Source organism: Eurypyga helias, unplaced genomic scaffold, assembly GCF_000690775.1.
Source record: "Eurypyga helias isolate BGI_N326 unplaced genomic scaffold, ASM69077v1 scaffold9099, whole genome shotgun sequence".
NCBI lineage: Eukaryota > Metazoa > Chordata > Aves > Eurypygiformes > Eurypygidae > Eurypyga > Eurypyga helias.
Genome location: NW_010273950.1, coordinates 82161 through 99639, shown reverse-complemented (window position 1 = coordinate 99639; position 17479 = coordinate 82161). Strand labels below are relative to the sequence as shown.

At 39.8% G+C, this 17479-nt stretch overlaps 1 protein-coding gene across 1 annotated transcript in view; it reads left to right on the top strand.

Moving 5' to 3' along the window:
- LOC104515614 (cadherin-13-like) overlaps window positions 1-17479 on the top strand; it is a gene marked incomplete at its 3' end in the record, with an annotated part of 93869 nt that overhangs the window by 14873 nt on the left and 61517 nt on the right. The window contains exon 2 of the mRNA XM_010159658.1: window positions 4820-4931. Within this exon, the coding sequence (XP_010157960.1) occupies window positions 4820-4931 (112 nt within the window). The remainder of the gene's footprint in view (window positions 1-4819; window positions 4932-17479) is intronic.

Sequence of the window (17479 nt, the reverse complement as noted above, 5' to 3'; positions counted from 1 at the left end):
GGCGAGTCAAAAACCCTTGAAGATTTTTAAATACTGTGGTTGGTTGTTTGTGACTTTCAGTCACCTGCAAAGGAGGTAAGAGGAGCCCTGTTTTCTGAGATGTGGTAATACCCAAAGGTACTTTAACATTGGGCTTTATTAATTTCTTCTGCAGTATGGCAATAAATCGCCATCCTCTTTTGCTTTCCAATCCATGTTCCATGTGAGCAGCTTTCAGTGCAAATGTTGAGGTCATTCAAGGTCACCAGCATGTGTGCACTGTTTTATTAATGGGAAAAAAAGGTGTTTCATAGGCTTGATACCTCATCAGAAGTATAGTTCTAGTCCAGTGACCAAACTTGCACAGGAGTTATCTGAACTAGTGACATTTCCTTATAGTGACTGGTAATAAATTCAGAAAGACAAATTATCAGGATATTAAAAATGAATCTTTGCTCTGTACATTTCTGAAAAGCAGCAGGTTATGAAAAACTTTGATTCTGCTTGTCAGTGAATATAGGATCTGTAGGTCTCAGTAGTCATGACTCCCTGGTCTGCTTTTCAGACTTCTGCCCCTTCAGACTTTCAGGAGCAAATTATATTTGCTGCATAATTGTAATTTTTTTTTTTTTAAGAATGTGTCTTTTTTTTTTCTTAGTGGTGGGTGAAGTATCCTTCTAGACTAATTGCCCAGGACTTGACTAGATATGTGAACAATATTTATATATTCTGAATTCTACATATATGACATTTAAACATTATTTAAAAATCCTCTTTGCCTTCAACACAATTCTGCTTGTTTTTTTTTTTCAACGTATTTTGAAAGACTTTTTTTTCCCCAAAGTGAAGAACATCAACAGAAATTATTTTAAGGAGATATACATTTAGTTCAACAGAAGTTTTTTCATGAGAAAAATAAAATAATAATTGTGCTTTTAAGATAATTAATTAAAAACTCCCTGTGAGGTGACAAATTTAACATCTTGGCTGACGTGTCAGGAAGAAGAAAGTGCCTGGAATTGCACAAGTCGAATAAAATGTTCTGTTTCACAGCAAGGCTGAGCTTGAGTCTTGTAATTATTTCAAAAGGAGTAAAGGTCATTTTCTATTTGCTACATCTGTATTATGTGAGACTTCTGTACCACGCTTACAGAAGTTAACTCATGACCTATTTAGATTGCCCAGATTTCAAAGTCAACTTGTAATGTCACAAATCTGATAAAGTAGACATATTCCCTTTTCCAAGTACCAACATAAATGATGGCCAAAACAGGCTTTTTATTTATAGCGCTGTAAGACAAGACTTCCAACTTCAAGATGCTAGTAGCTGGGAGATCAGAACATGATTTGCCTCTTACTTGCGGTGTTAGTTCTTCAGGGATAAGAGCTGGTTATAGCTAAATTCAAGCATATATTGCTTGGGCTATTTTCGTGGTGTGGACCTTCCTCATTAAGAGGGCTTTAAACTAGGTCTGAAGGAGGAAGGAGACTAAACCACTAGTGCCACCAACAGATATCCAGAGCCTCGAAAAGAATCACAGGTCACCAGGAGAGCACCTGGCAAACAAAATGAGAGAATTCCTGATGCTCCAGTCAGCAAGCCAACTTCATTGGGAGCCCATCTCAAATGCCCCTGTAGGAACGCAAATGCCTCAGGGATCAGTATTGGGATCGGTGCTGTTTAACATCTTTGTCAGCGACATGGATGGTGGGGTTGAGTGCATGCACCCTCAGCAAGTTTGCCGACGACACCAAGCTGTGTGGCGCAGTGACACCCTGGAGGGAAGGGATGCCATCCAGAGGGACCTGGACAGGCTGGAGAGGTGGGCCACTGCCAACCTCATGGAGTTCAACAATGCCAAGGGCAAGGTCCTGCACCTGGGTTGGGGCAATCCCAAGCATGAGTACAGGCTGGGTGGAGAATGGATGGAGAGCAGCTCCGAGGAGAAGGACTTGGGGGTACTGGGGGGGTGAAAAGCTGAACATGAGCCGGCCGTGTGCGCTGGCAGCCCGGAAAGCCAACTGTATCCTGGGCTGTATCCAAAGCAGTGTGGCCAGCAGGGCGAGGGAGGTGATTCTCTCCCTCTGCTCTGTTCTGTTCTTGTGAGACCCCACCTGGAGTACTGCATCCAGCTGTGGAGCCCTCAACATGAAAAGGATACTGACCTGTTGGAGCAAATCCAGAGGAGGCCATGAAGATATTCAGAGGGCTGCTGGGAGAGTTGGGCTTGTTCAACCTGGAGAAGAGAAGGCTCCAGGGAGACCTTTTAGCACTTTCCAGTACCTGAAGCGGCAGTAAGAAAGCTGGGGTGGGACTTTTTACAAGGGGAGGTAGTTACACAACAAAGGGTGATGAATTCGAACTGGAAGAGATTTAGATTGGACATCAGTAAGAAAATTCTTCCCGAAGAGGGTGTTGAGGCATTGGGACAGGTTGCCCAGAGAAGCTGTGGATGCCCCATCCCTGGGAGTGTCCAAGGCCAGGCTGGACGAGGCTTTGAGCAACCTGGTCTGGTGGAAGGTGTCTCTGCCCTTGGCAGAGGGTGGAACAACATGGTCTTTAAGGTCCTTTCCAACCCAAACCCTTCTATGATTCTATGACTTGTTAGTTAACTTTGCTTCAGTTGTAGCCTGCATCATGAGATTGGAAGAATCTTCCTTCTGCTGTGATTGCATTTTGATGCATATTCATTCAGTACCACCATGAATCAGAAAGACAGGTACCTTTAAAAATGCACCTGTGCACACAGAAAATGTGTGCAGAAAAGGCACGTGTCTGTCTTTCTGTGTGTGTGACCATTTAAATGCATATCAAGCTGTTTTTTAAATAATCAGTAATCAAGTTTTATGTGAAATTTTGCAGAGAGGCTCTGACTGTGTCAGTTCACATTTGCAGTTGTCTCATACTGGAACACCTAAGGGGATGTATCCAATTCTCAACCTTTATGGATTCCCGAATCTCCAATAAAATCAATATATCAATGTCAATAGTTGAATGTGGATATATAGAAGTGAATAATAGTCAAGTGTGGTGCAGCTTGCCTGCTGTATTACTTTAAGTCCTTCTTCCTTGATTAATCCTTCAAAGAGACAGACATAGAGCAGGTCAGGAATGAAGGCAAAGACGTCCATCTGCTGCTGCATTTGACTACCACCAGCTTAATTGTCATGACATATTCTGGCTGTTTCTCACAGCCTGCTAGCACTTCTAGCCAAGCTTTTATAGCGAATGTCAGTGACATGAAACAAATGATCCAGCAGTTGGTTTCAATAAGAACAACTAATGCAGACCAGGTGGGGTATTGCTGCCTCTGGTTTTTACAAATGGGATCACATAAAACTTATAGCAAGTGTCAAGTGCAGGAGGGGAAAGGACAGGTAATTTATTTCTCTGATTTAGCCAATGGACTATGAGAAGTGGTTAAGAGGGAAACATTCAGATGTTAAAGTTTGGCAGGACATCTCTCTAGGATGAGGATTGGCATATTTGAGCCTGTGTCATAAAGGAGGGGAATTGTCCTCACTTTAGAGCTGAAGAGCTTTTTTTGCAAAACTGTGACCACCTGTTGAGGATATCTTGAGTGAACAGACCTATTTGTGTAGGGCCACTTGAATTTTAGAGGAAATGTCCAGAACAACTGTGGTTGACTGTTTTCTTCTTGCTCACTGTGTGTGCCATCTCTACTTGATTTTTCTTCGGCTGTACAACAGGCAGCAGACTGGCCATAATAACTTTGAGATCAGAGTACTCTGTACACCAGCTGAAAGTCAGGTTTTGAAAAACACCTGTAGAGGTTTTGAAGCAGAGAGTACTTTTGAAAATGCAGTTAGACATACGTAGGTTGCAAAATACAGGTTTGGCTTTTCCTACTCTTGAACTTGCCATCTTTTGCCTCTCTCTTTAACCTTTTAAACTTTTTAGTAATTCTTTTCTTGCTGCCACTTAGGACATTCTTATCCCCATGCTCTCATTTAAAAGCTGCCAAGAAAAATAGCCTTTCAGGTGGTTGTCTCTATTCAGGGATAGAACACACACCTTCAGAGACAGAGATTAGTATTGTACCTATTTCCAACCAATTTAATTTTGCTTTTAAGCTTCCTCCTTTGCTAAGGTGTTCCTGTGGTGACAGGGAACTTTGGTGACCACATACTAACAGTGACACAAACTGTATTCAACTTTAACCTTCAGATCCACCTCCACTATGATGCACATGTTTCATTTGCAGTCTTCCCTTGCTGTAAACAAGCTTTTGATTACAGGGCAAATGAACAAACCGGCTCAGAGAGGAGGTGAAAAAAAAAAAAAGCAAGAGTTCACACTCGTTAGCAAAGTCCTGTTATGAAGGAAAACTGTGATGTGAAATTTCACCCTCGAATAAAAAATTCCTTCTGCAACTTGGTGATCAAGTTTCTGAAACTATGTTTGCAGACCCTAATTTATAAATTGTTTAAATCAACTTTGAAGTGCTTAATTTAAGCATGTGTTTAAGCCTAGCTGTATTCACCTGTGATTTTCTTAGAGGCAACGTTACATCCTATGTTTTCCTAAAGATCAATAATATCCATTACTGATAATCTGAACTTGGCTTAACCTTGAAAGCTACAGTTTTGAAATTTCCATGCCAGCCCACGTATATAAAAGCAAAAACCTTACATAAAAAATTGTTTAGCAAGATTTGAAGGGGAAGTGTGATGTGATGAATATTTTGTTTTATGAGCGTGGAGCCAAATGTTTTGTTTTATGAGCACTGAGCCTAAACCTAGTATTGTTCCCACAAGCCAACATGATGGATGAATGAGGAATGTTAAATATCCATTTCCTTTTTTTTTTTTTTCTCAGGTTCTGCTGCTCGCATGTGCAGAAGATTTAGAATGTGTCCCTGGATTCCAGCAAAAAGTTTTTTATATTGAACAGCCACTTGAATTCACAGAGGACCAGCCAGTTCTGAACCGTATGTTATTTTCCTATATTACTATTGTGCAAAAATCAGATCTGGTTATGTATTCATGTCACTCCTGCCACTTATCAGAAAACTTTGTTTTGTACATAGGATTTTGAATATCGCCGTGATTCGGTCTAGGTTCCCCTGCGCTAATCCCATATCTCTACAGACTTCATTCTGTTGTTGCATGTATTAGAGATAGCAAAATACTATAGACAGTATTTGGGACAGTATGAATGTTGTGAAAACTTAGAATCATCCACTTCTTAAAAACTTAATTTGTTCTGAATTTTTTAATAGTCTTTCCTGTGGTCTTGGAGATCAGGGCTTGCCTATCAGTATTTCACTATTAATTCATCTGTTCAACTCATATTTAGAAGCTTATATCATAGAAGTTTCATTCAAAGTCAGTGCAAGTCCAGGTCTTCACATGAAATTCAGAGGAGGCTGGATGAAGCTTGTGATCATCAATGCCAGCAAATTGTTACTGTATGTGTTGTAAAACTGGAATACTCCAGTGACCAGGTGTCACATTGTAAAATCCAATCTGGCACTATATGCTCAAAGCATGAAACTGAAGGAGATTTAACTGTCAGTCCTTTTGTTAGTTCATTCAAATACTTTCATGAGCAAGTCTTACAACATGTTCATTCAGTTTTGTGGCTTTGGGAGTTTGAGACTGTCAAACCAAGGCAGTACCTTGTCCAATAGTCAATGACTTTGAAGACTTAGATACTAAGTGCTTCTCTTTTTATAACTTCCAAACATGCTGGTGATTTTCAGTGTAATACATGTTTTTAATAGTTTCTTTGTCATGCTTGGTTGCCTGCTGTTGAACCAAGAATTTCGTTAGGTTTGCAGCATGAGACAGTAGTGCTTGGCACCTACATACAGTATCTAGATCCTGTGATGGGGTGCATAGTGATAGTTTGGTGAAACTAAGAAATGCAAAGCAGTATTGCTTATTGAAGGCACTCATTTCCCATCTCAGTTCCCTCCAGATGTTACTACTACGTATTGATATATTTTTACTGTTATGCATGTTTGGATGAATCACAGAAAGGTTTGGGTTGGAAGGGACCTTAAAGATCATCTAAAAATCCAAAATAAATATTTAGGATACATTTTTAGTCTAAGCATTTTGATGTTACTTAGTCTGACTTGCATTTTCAGAGGAAATCTGGTTCATAGGTAGTAATGCTATTCAGAGATGTGAGATTATTATTCAGTTTAGAAGTGAGATTTCAAACTTCTCATTTTTTAGGCATTGCGTTTTCTTTGAAATTTTTATTGTATCATTTCTATGTGGTTAAGAGTAGAAATTTATATAATATAGGAAGTCTAATAGATTTAATATGCATGCAAAGTTGAAAACCTCTGTGAAGAAAAGCAATGAACAAGTTAGTTTTAAGTTGAATAAAAATAAACTTCGTCATGTTCTTCATCTGCTTCTGAATTTTGAGGCAATAGTTTGTCTGGCCAGATCTGTTGCTGATTTTTCCTCATCTTCCCAAATACCTGAAGGACAAGTCGGTTAAGTCAGAGTTGACTGGGCTGCTCTGTGGTGACCCAGCTAATTGCACTGGTGTGAAACTAGCTCAATAATTAAGATGCCATCATTAATGTGAGGAGGAGGGAAGAGCATGAGGAGATTTACAAATGCCAGGAAACAATCTTCAGAATTAAATTATTTTAATAAGCAGACACTAAATTGGCCTAATATGTAATGTTCGACAAAGGCAGGCTGTCGATGCGTGATTCTAGTTAATTCAATCACTCGTCAACAGTATGTCCTTCATGCAGCAGCATTAAACCCCTGCACAGTTTCTTCATTTTAGCTGTCAAGAGAATTGATATTTTTAATTGTCTGTTTGAATACACTTTGCATGCTCTTGCATCTCTTTATACCCATTACCCAAAAGCGGTGTAATTTAGCGGTTGCATTGCAATGTGAGGCTTACCAGGGCTGTGTAAATTAATAGAGCAAATATGCATAGCAGGCCTATTGCAGTGATTGCTTTTGGAGTCCTCGATAAGCCAAGGAGCTCCTTAATTCTGTTCTGAAGTGCAATAAAAGTATTTTTGTTGTTTTATTTTTCAATTTAAACAAGGACCTACTGTACATTTTATTGCTAGTATCTCCCTTGTAATTAAATATAGGTTATGACTGGTTCTTATGTATTTATTACTTCTACATACAGCAATGTTAATTATATTTTATATTTACTGATGGGAAGGAGGAAGAGAAGCCCAAACTGAGGTTGCAGAATTGTATCTTATTTCTTACTCTGATTTGTAGTAATTCTTACTGAAACCTACTTAGAAGCTGGCCATAACAATTGCATAGCCCAGTTGTGTATGCACACCTCCTTCTGGTTAGCCCCACTGGCAGTCCGTTGCTGTTTCTTAGCTTTTATCTCCTTGCGCTCAGGCTGAACTGCCTTTATTTATTTATTTGCCATTGCATTGTACTTAGCAGCAGCCTCTAGACTTGGACCGTTTTATTTTCCTATTTTATCTTGGGTTTTTAAATTTTTTTTTTTTTTTTGTTTCCCTTATGAGCCTCCTTTATCTCCTTATACCTTGTGTCTTTTGCATCCACAAACAAAATCAGGCTTTGCTCTCCTACTTTTGGTCTGCCCAATTCTTTCCCAGAGTGCAGTTTTCTGAACCCAGTTGTTCCCTTGTTGTAGTGGGAGGGGATCCAGTCTCAGAATGTCATAAAGATGGCCACTTTCTTGATAAAGTGACAATTGACAGTGTTAAATTACAGGTTTTATACCTTCCTGAAACATTTGTGGCTATGAAATACTTCCCCATCAGAAAGCTTGTCTTTGACAGGGCTGACAGGTCACTGGTCGTGACAGTGCTCTGTCAGGCCAAGCTGATGGAAAGTTCCTAATCAGGCTCATCAAATGTGGAAATGTAATTGTGTTACATTAATCATGTTTATACTTAACATACAGGAGTCTTGGCTTTTGGGGGTATTTTTAATTGACAATGAATCAAATAGTGCACTTGAAAAATCGAGGCAATTAACATAAAGACGTTAGGTGATGAGTTGTGCATACTAAACTGGGGAATACACTGCCAGTGATTTAAATGTCAAAACAAAGGAAGTTTTGACCCGTAATTGAAAAGCTTTAATTTGGATGTTAATTAATGGCTGACCTCTTCTGTCTCTTACGTGATAGATTGCAGGTTTTAGAGCTTGGGCTGCTTCAAGATCAGGGCTGTGTCTCTCTGCATTTGGGTCCTTTTTTATTTTGTGGATCTTAACAAATACTTTTCTATTCAACCATATTGAAAATCTTTGTTTACTCATTTGATGGGAAATATATTAGTCGGCTAATCATTAATGCTTAAGACAGTTCTTCTGTTGTCTAGCAAAGCTGTAGCTTCCAACAAGATTTCCTTTGTTCAAACTGAATAGTGTCTGTGAAAAGATCATAGAATGGTTAGGGTTGGAAGGGACCTTAAAGATCATCTAGTTCCAACCCCCCTGCCATGGGCAGGGACACCTTCCACCAGACCAGGTTGCTCAAAGCCACATCCAGCCTGGCCTTGAAGACATCCAGGGATGGGGCACCCACAGCTTCTCTGGGCAACCTGTTCCAGTGCTTCACCACCCTCTCCATAAAGAACTTCTTCCTGATATCTAATCTAAATCTCTCCGCTTTCAGTTTAAACCCATTCCCCCTTGTCCTGTCACTACAGGCCCTTGTAAAAAGTCCCCCCCAGCTTCCTTGTAGGCCCCCAAAGACGGGGGAGACGACCATTCCCACTACTCGAGTATTGTGTGTACAGGAGTCTCAGTGCTGATCACACATCAAAACATTTCTTGCTCATTCTCAGATGATGCCATGTGAGGTTTGATTTATCACATCTGCCATGTCACTTGCCTGTCCAGGTGGCCTCATGCTATCAATATTACTGCTGTTACTCTTGTTTTTTTCTGGTCCACAGTGTGTTATCACACACATTTGATTCGTCTCCCCCTGCTTCACTTATTCTGCAGCTGTATGAAGCCAATGTGGCAGAATAATTCAACATACTATGACAAACCCTCTATGGAGTTTTAACATGTGGTTTCTAGGCTACTGTTAACTCTTCATACTGCGTATATTGCAGGTTTTAGGTAAATGGAACTAGAGGTGGAAGCTGTAGTTTGCAAAAGTATGTCTTCAAGTAAGGTGCATTTTTGGCTTAGTAATTTCTTGCAGGGCAAACTGTCTAGACTTTTGAGCAACAGCTAGACAACTATGGATTTTTCTCCTGTTCAGGTGTACACATCTGTAGTGCATCCTTCTCAAAATCTAGTTGTGGCTTTTCAAAATGAAGAAGTCTTTAATGCATTTTGAATTCCACAAGCATATAAATTACTTTCATTTCACATAAATCACTTGCAATGTTAAGAAATGTACTTCTTCAGAAAATGCTGAAAAATTACTTATTTCCTGTGCTGGGCATGTGGTAGCAGGCTCTACAGAAATGTGTCTGTTCGCTTTTCTACCTTGATAGTGCAATGCTTTTATGCTCTAAAATATATATTAACGTGCATGTACGCATGTATAGAACTTGAATATCACAGCTTCGGTTCTGACGCTTGGATACAGGATTAAGACAGGCATCTGCGACTCTGTTAAGCCATGTGGACAGAAATATTGGTCAGGATTTGAAGCCAGACATTAGGGATATAACTTAATTATGCTTTTCCCATTTAAATTGTGGTAGGAAGCCAAACATGTTACCAAAATTCCAGGGTATATTTGGTGGTATGTACAATGGTTACATAATTGTGAAAGTAATTTTTATAGTGGGAAATTGGGAACTTAAAAACATGTTGATGGGGGCAGGGTGAGGAGGATCTTCAAAGGGAAGATCCTTTTGCACTTAAATGCCTAAGGCACTGCTTTTTAATTGAAGTTCAATTGAAGTTTGCCTCTTGCACGGAGGGACAAAGCTGTCTGCGTATGTATTGCAAATATGGATTGTGACGAAGTAATATAGAACATCTTAGATGTGTGTCTGAATAGATGTGTGCAGATTGATGTTGCAACATAACAGTATCATATCATCTGTTAAACTGCTTTCACACATGATTAAAGCAAAAACAAAACAGGGAAAAGTGGTTGTTGAGTGCCAGGTGGCCAGGCAGTTGCCTTCCAAGCAGTGCATGTCAGCTTATTAACAGGACCTGAGGGGAAATGAGTTTATTTTAAATTGTTTGATTTTTATGCCTATACATTTAATTAAACTAGTTTTTGAAAAGGTAGGACTTTCGAGTGAACAATGTGAACGAATTATTTAGACTGTGAAAACCATCTTCAGGGCTAAGTTGAAGTCTCTCAGGGATGTAGTCAGCACTTGTCGAGTAATGGAAGGAAAGCCGTATGTGTTTGTGAAAACTCCTCTTGACATTGTAATTCCACGTTGGAGAAAATTAAGATCTAAACACAGTGTCTTGTCTGTTTTGTTGAGAAAAGTTATGAAACCCGCATTTAAAAAACTGAGTGAGGATCTTTGCAGTAACAGTGGATGTTCTGTTAATGGGCTGCTCTGGATTTAGGAAGGTAAAAGCAGATGACTTTGTTTGATGCTGAGTTGTTTCTGGAATAGCAAGAGATGAAGGCTGTGGTTGGCTGAACCATGCCAGCTGACTAAATCAATAACCAACTGCTCAGTGTTATCAGGACGGGTCTCTTGCTTAGTGCAGTGCAAACCTTGTGTTAATAATGTCCCCAGGTGCTTCAATGGAAGATTTCTGTTTGTTTCCAGCTGGCAACTCCAAAACAAAACAAAAGTCGGATTAAGTTATTTACTCCCTAACTGGTTAACCATGCAGGCCAAGAGGCAGCAGAGTTCTCTGCAGGTGTATAAGCATGTTGGAAGGGTAAATCTGTCTTTTAGGCAAATGCAGGCAGTTTAGCTTTGGACAAACTCAGCAAGCAAATAGTCTGACACTAATTGCTCATGCTTGACAAAATGTAACAGGGTCATCTTCCTGAGGGAATGAGGGGTAGGGGCATATGACTTCTGGTTATAGTTCTGAGCTGGGGTCATGCTGGAGAGGCTACAGCATCAGCCCAGCTTTGTCTGGAGGAAGCTGCTGTTCATATCTGACAAACAGCTCCAACACAAATTACTGCATGCTGAGACGTTAATGCCTTTCTGTAGTACATAGCTTTGTATTTTCACAGACCCCATTTCTGACAGAACTTCTAATTTGCAGATCTTAGGAAGGCACCATTCAAAAGAATCACGGCTAGCTAACCTTTTCCATTACATTTCAAAGTGCAGTGCGGACATTTAGCAAGAATTAATGGGAGTATGTGAGGTTAAATCTTCCCTTAAACATTGAATCTCATTTAAGTTAATGATTATCTTAAAGCATGCAAGTATTCTTTGAAATAATTGTAGCTGTAGTTCACAATTAATTCTTAGCTTTTAGGTTTTCTCTCTGCTAATCCAAATCAAATTGTAACTTTCTAATGTAATTATGCTCACGCTTCAATTTGCAGTTTTACTTTCCCTTTGTTTATTTAAAGCAGTCTACCCCCGGACAGAGCAATCTGTCTGTGTGCATCAGCTATTGTCTGCTTTAATGGACACATCTCTTTTTTACATAGCTTTCTTGTGACATGTGATCTCTCAGTCTCACTTTGAGAATAAGTAACACTGGCAGTAAACTCATGAAGTCTTTCAGAAATTTATTAGATGGAGAGCTTTTTGTTTGGCTGGAGGCTAGCGTTCTTGATTTTTGTCTTGTGTCTCTGCTCAGCTTATCCTCCCAAAGTCTTTCCTCTAGAGAAGAGAAAGAAAAAGTAACTTCTTATGGATTGAGTCTGAAAAACCTGGTCATTTTGGAATGACTTTGTGTATATTTGTATGCCTTGTACCTACCTCTGCTTCTTGGGCAGGCTAGTGAAGCTGTAGATAGTGGAATAAGTGCATGTCACGTTCTGTGATGTGAATATAAACTAAAATGCCTATGTTGTGGTTTTTTTAATGCCTGAAAAAATATCAATCCTGGTGAGTAGTAGGATTTGCTGAAATAAGAAATTGGCTGTAGAAAGCTGGCCTGAAAGGGATTATCTTCATAAAAAATATGAAATTCCTTTACCAAATAATTCTTTTTAAATAAGGTGAAAATAAAGTTGGAAGCCCTGAGAAGGCCTCAAAAACAATTCCTATAACAATCTGAGATGTTGCTTTTTAGACACGAGCTCCCCTTTCAATACTAGCATTGATTTGTTTCCTTTCTTTAAAATAAATAAAAATCAGTGCAGCCTTCTCTCTCTTGGCTCTGGAGAGAACTGAAGCAGAACTGAGGGGGCTTTAAAGAAGGAAGCAAAACAGAGGCAACACTGGAGCAGCTTACAGGTAGCCGACAGCAAAAGAGAAATTCAGCACTGAAGTTGTAGTCAGCACTGGTATCTCTTTTTGACACTTTTGAAACACTTTCTAGCAAGAACCAGAAGTTAAAATGAGATAAGCCTGGAGTAAGTGATGATCAAATTGATGCAGGGGACCATTCTAGAGCCAGGCATTCAGGTTTATCATATAGAAGGGAAAATGGCAAATGTCTCATATCCATTATCAAGAGTGGTGTGGACACTTTGGCCAGGCATAGGTTTATGTATGAATTGAGTCGTCCTGTCTTACATTTTTTTGGCCAAAATACTGAAAAATAGGTTGTAGAAAATTTTAATTTCTACATATATTTCAATATTCAATATATTTCTATTATATTCTGTAACTAGAATATATTTATATTTTCTACTAACTATACAGATAAGAAACACTGTTTGTGTAAATGCATTCAGGCTTTTGGGGTTTGTTTACCTTCTTTTGTGTGACAGTGAGCTCGTGGCAACAGGAAATGCACTCTGGTTTGCTAGAAAATCAAATTGCCTGGTTACAAGTAAGACTCCTGCAGACTTTATTTAGCTGGAATTTTAATTACAGGGCCAGCTCTCAACCCTACAATAAAACAGTAGGGAAACCACTATAATTTGACCTTTATAAAACATCAACACCAACCTATACAAAAATATAACTTCAGCTTTAAAGAATAAACACAGTGGGAGGCAGAATTCAAGAAATTATGAAAATTAAGTGTGTGTATAGTATTTTGACTTTTGGAAAAGTGAGGACACTGAACCATGGTGTCAGTGGGCCTGGTTCCGTGTATCCCTCTTCTGGTCTTCATACAAACATGCTTTAGAGCTGGCAGAAGAATCTCCTCACAGTTTTACAGTACCTCGGGGAAAGTAGTCATGCTGCGAGGCTTAGAATCAAGGATGCTATACTAACCATATGGGAAATGTTGATGTGTAAAAACCAGAGCCTGTTTCTTTCCCCGGAAGTGTCAATTCACAAAACTTCAGGTGTCAACTCATTCTGAATCTCTTTTCACTCTTCCATCTTCTCTGCCTTGCTGTATTCCCTGGAGGGGGAAGTATTTATGTCAGTCAGCTGCTGCAAGCTGCACCCTGGGCCAAGTGCTCCTTTCTCCTGTGGAGAGTCAGGAAAGAACAGTGAGGCTGAAGAGGTGGAATGGAGTGGAACATTTGATACCTGAGCTCCCTGGGAAAGTCCATGCGACAGCACAGTTGGAACATGAAATAGGGAACACTACTGGCTCCCAGTCGTGTACAGCACCATAAATGGTCACAAATATGAATGCATTTTGGGTTAATTCTGGCTAAAATACTTCCTGAGTTGTGGTGTGACAGCTCATGGTGTTCTGTAGTTCTGTCACCTTGGAAAGGTGATTAAGAGCTTGCTTCAGGTCTTCCATTGTCTTTGATGTCATTCAAAGCATAGTGTAATAAGTGCTACACTTTTTGTGGAACTGAAGTTGCAAACTTCTGCTGAAGCTGATAGGACGTAGGCGTATGTACACTGAAGTAAAGTCAAATTTCTATATAGAGTGTGGAGGGAACTCTAAGGTGCTGCTTACATGCCTTGCTTACCATTCCTGGAGGTATTTAAATGACATGTAGATGTGGTGCTTAGGGACATGGTTTAGTGGTGTAGTTGGCAGTGTTGGGTTAATGGTTGGACTTGATGGGTCTTAAAGGTATTTTCCAAACCTAAACCATTCTGTGATTATATAAGGGTATGTTAAACAAACTGGCATTACATCCCATAATAAAAATGAAATCTGAAGTTATTTGAATGACAAGGTTATAAGTTGCTTTTATGTCACCTAAACCAATTTTGTTTTCACTGCCTATGTCACCTTTATTTTGCTGTTTGTTTGACAGGGGAAGCATTAACCACCCAAATCTATCATTCTTTAATTGTACTCCTGATGTTACATTTCACAACACATTCTATTGCGGGTAGCTGCTGTTAGTAAGATGCACCTGTTTCTTGGTGTGTAATGCTACGTGCCAGATACGCTGGGAAAGAGAAAGAAAGCCTAAGTGTCTGCCAGTTTCTGGGAATGGAATGTTTCAGTACTGAAACTTTGACCAACCTAATGCTTTCAGAGGCCGGTTTAAGGTTAAAAGTTGTCTTGAAGCAGTGTTGTATGTGGAGTGGTGTGTCTGTATTGCTGTGGGGAGCAGCACAATTCCAGTAATTGCTCTGTTTCCATTCAAGGAGAGGATTTCTCTGCTGTCTTGGTGCTTGAGGAAGGAAGGGATGTAATATTTTCAGCAGAATGGCTCTTCTTTTTCGGTGTGCAGTGCTAAGCTGCAGCCCTGGTGACGTTTTCCCTAGACCTGAAAGCCAGACAGATCCAATGGAAGCATGAGGGAGTTTCTTTAATTCCTCAGCGTGAGTTTGTGTTTCAAACGTGGTAATGGACTCAAATGATCCAGAGGGTAGGAAGGCAGCTATGAAGTATTGTGTTCAGGGAGTTTCCCACGGATTCATTGTGGCTGAAAGAAAGTCCATGAACTCAGCAGCCTAAGAATTTGTGATTGGTTGTCTAGTTACTAGGACTTTGGGAGTTTTTTGGTGTTCCTGTTTGGGTTTAATCTTGGCTCTTGTAGGCAAAAGTGGTGTTCAGCCTGGCCTGTGTTTTTGGAGAAACAACTCAAGTGTGCCACAGAAGAAAACAGGAAATAGTGGTTTTACAATATTTTTCTAGAGAGAGAAATTAAATTAGTGTTGTGGTAGTTAGACAGTGTAATTTGGAACCGAAGATCTCACTTCATTTAACTTATGAAAAGTTAAGTATGTGACACAGGAAATGGCCTAAAATTATCTTTAATAATGCAGCTGTTAAGTTCACTCTTCTGATTAATAAGAAAATGCAATGCTCCAAATGTGCTGTAAGATTTGGTGTTTCTTCTGAGAAGTGTCAGATCTTATGCAGGTAGACAGAAGCTTTTTGGCATAACAGAATAGCAGCTTCTGTCGACTGTAAATTAAAATAAGAAACTTTATTAAAAATGATATTATTACTTCTGGCACTTTACTTTTATTCTTTAAGAAACAGTCTTTAATAGCTTCTCCAATAAAGTTAGATGAAACTGAAATATAGAAGCTTTAGCACTTATATAATAAATCTATTAATCTTAATGCCTCTGGAAATATGAGGCATTGACTACTTACTACTGTTTTTATAAGTCAGCATCATTTCCCAGAATTGTATGATACCAACTACTGTTAGTGCTGATAATGAATTGAGATGGAATTGTACGATGAATGAGTGCTGGGCGCATTTGACTTAACTCTTTCTGACACCATAGCTGTGCTTTAGATCCTACTTCAGCAAGGTATTTAAACAGCACCTTAATTTAAGTTCTCTGCACACTCTTTATAGAAATTTGACTTCTGTGCCTAAATTCTGTTAGTTTCAGCACAAGTTTTCACTTATGCAGACTGTCCTTTGGGAAAGGCTTGGCACTGGCAGAACTGGAAGGGACTGTTACCTATGCAGCCATGCAAAAGCAAATGCGTACAGGTTTCCTAGCATGCATGTTTTCTGTGCTGAAAAAGATGATTTGGGGTGATTATGCTCAGAATCTTGAATACAGCAAGATGTTCACCTTCCATGCATTAGTGCTGTTTGTGTTCAAGTTTGGCTTTCCTGCGAAACTCTGTCACAACTCTGTCTTCTAGCTGCAAGTGGGACAGGATTTTAGGTAACTGAGGGAACAAATCTAGACTGGTCTATTTTTATCTCTTAATGACCTCTTAAATATAATGAAGCTCTGGATAGGGATGAACACTAAAAATAGGTGGAGAAGGCTGGTGCTGCCCTCCTGCTGCTCGCAATACATTGGGGCGAGAGCCTCGGGAAGTGGGGCTGCTGGCAGGGCTCCTGCCCAGGAAGGCGGTAAGGAATGAGCAGCAGCTGCCTTGGGCTGGGGGGGAACAGCCTTTTGCTAGAACAGCTGGCACTGCCCCCGTGAGAAGTGACAGATTTAAAAGTTTAATAAAGATTAAAATATTTTTTAAGTATGACCAAAGGCCAGGCTTAGTGTGACCAGAGTGGAAATGGTAGGTCAAGGACATAAAACTGTTTTCTGTCTGGCTTTACTATTTATACTGGTCTCTAACACCAGGTCTATAATATAGCCTTCTTGGTAGAGCTGGGGTGTAGGAAACCCAGCAGCTGCCCCTGCTTTCAGTTAGCTCTCTGTGAAAGTACCTCCATGGGCTTAATAAAGTATTGCTAGTTTAGTAACTGTGGAAGAGAGCCAGTTTCACTCAGGATGAAGTCTTGAGTGCACAGAAATAGTGCCCACAAAGATCAATTAAATAGCCTCTTTGGCCCCAAAGAGCATTAGAAGGTGCCCAGGCATTATGGGCTCTGCGTGGCCTGCATACAACACCCTCCTGGGGTGGGTAGACGTGAGATGCAGTGAGTGTGATGGCACACGCTTGGGTAGCGCTGTGCAGAAGTGAGGATAGCACCTCCTGCCCTTCTGGGTTGTTTAAAGAAATAAAGTAAGAAAACAAAACCCAAACAAAAAGAAACCCACTCAAAAATCAGCCAAAACCCCAACAAAACCTGAATAGAGTCCTCAAAGCAAGATTCAGGCAAACACAGCACGCTAGACAGCAAACCTCTGCCTCTCTTCCCCTGTCTTCTCATCTCTGTGACAGTTTTCGAGAGTCTTTGTGGCAGTCCGAGATCTTATGTGCCAGATAGTGTTTTCTCATCTCGGCTTTCCTGACGAGCAGAACTTTTTCTTCAATCTACATGTGCTATAAACCCAGGATAGTGAACTCTTTAGCTATGCACATATGACCCTGCTTTACCCTTCTGTTACCTCTTTCTTCTGTTGAAACAGTTTTATTTTAAATGGATTAATTGCGCGTGGATTAAATGAGTGACTCCACAGCCTGGTAGTTTGCCTGTTTCCACGTGAATGAAGATTGTTGTTTTGGTCCCTGCTCACCTGAGTGCTCATACTTTTTTAATGCTTTAAAAAAAAAAAAGGCATGAGAAGCATTAGTGATTTTAATATAAGCATTTTTATAGGTATTTTAATAAGTATTCAGGGAACTGGAACCTGCTTGTGATGTGCAGGAGAATATTTGAATATAACAATCTCCAAGTATATAGCAACATTTAAACATCAGTTTCA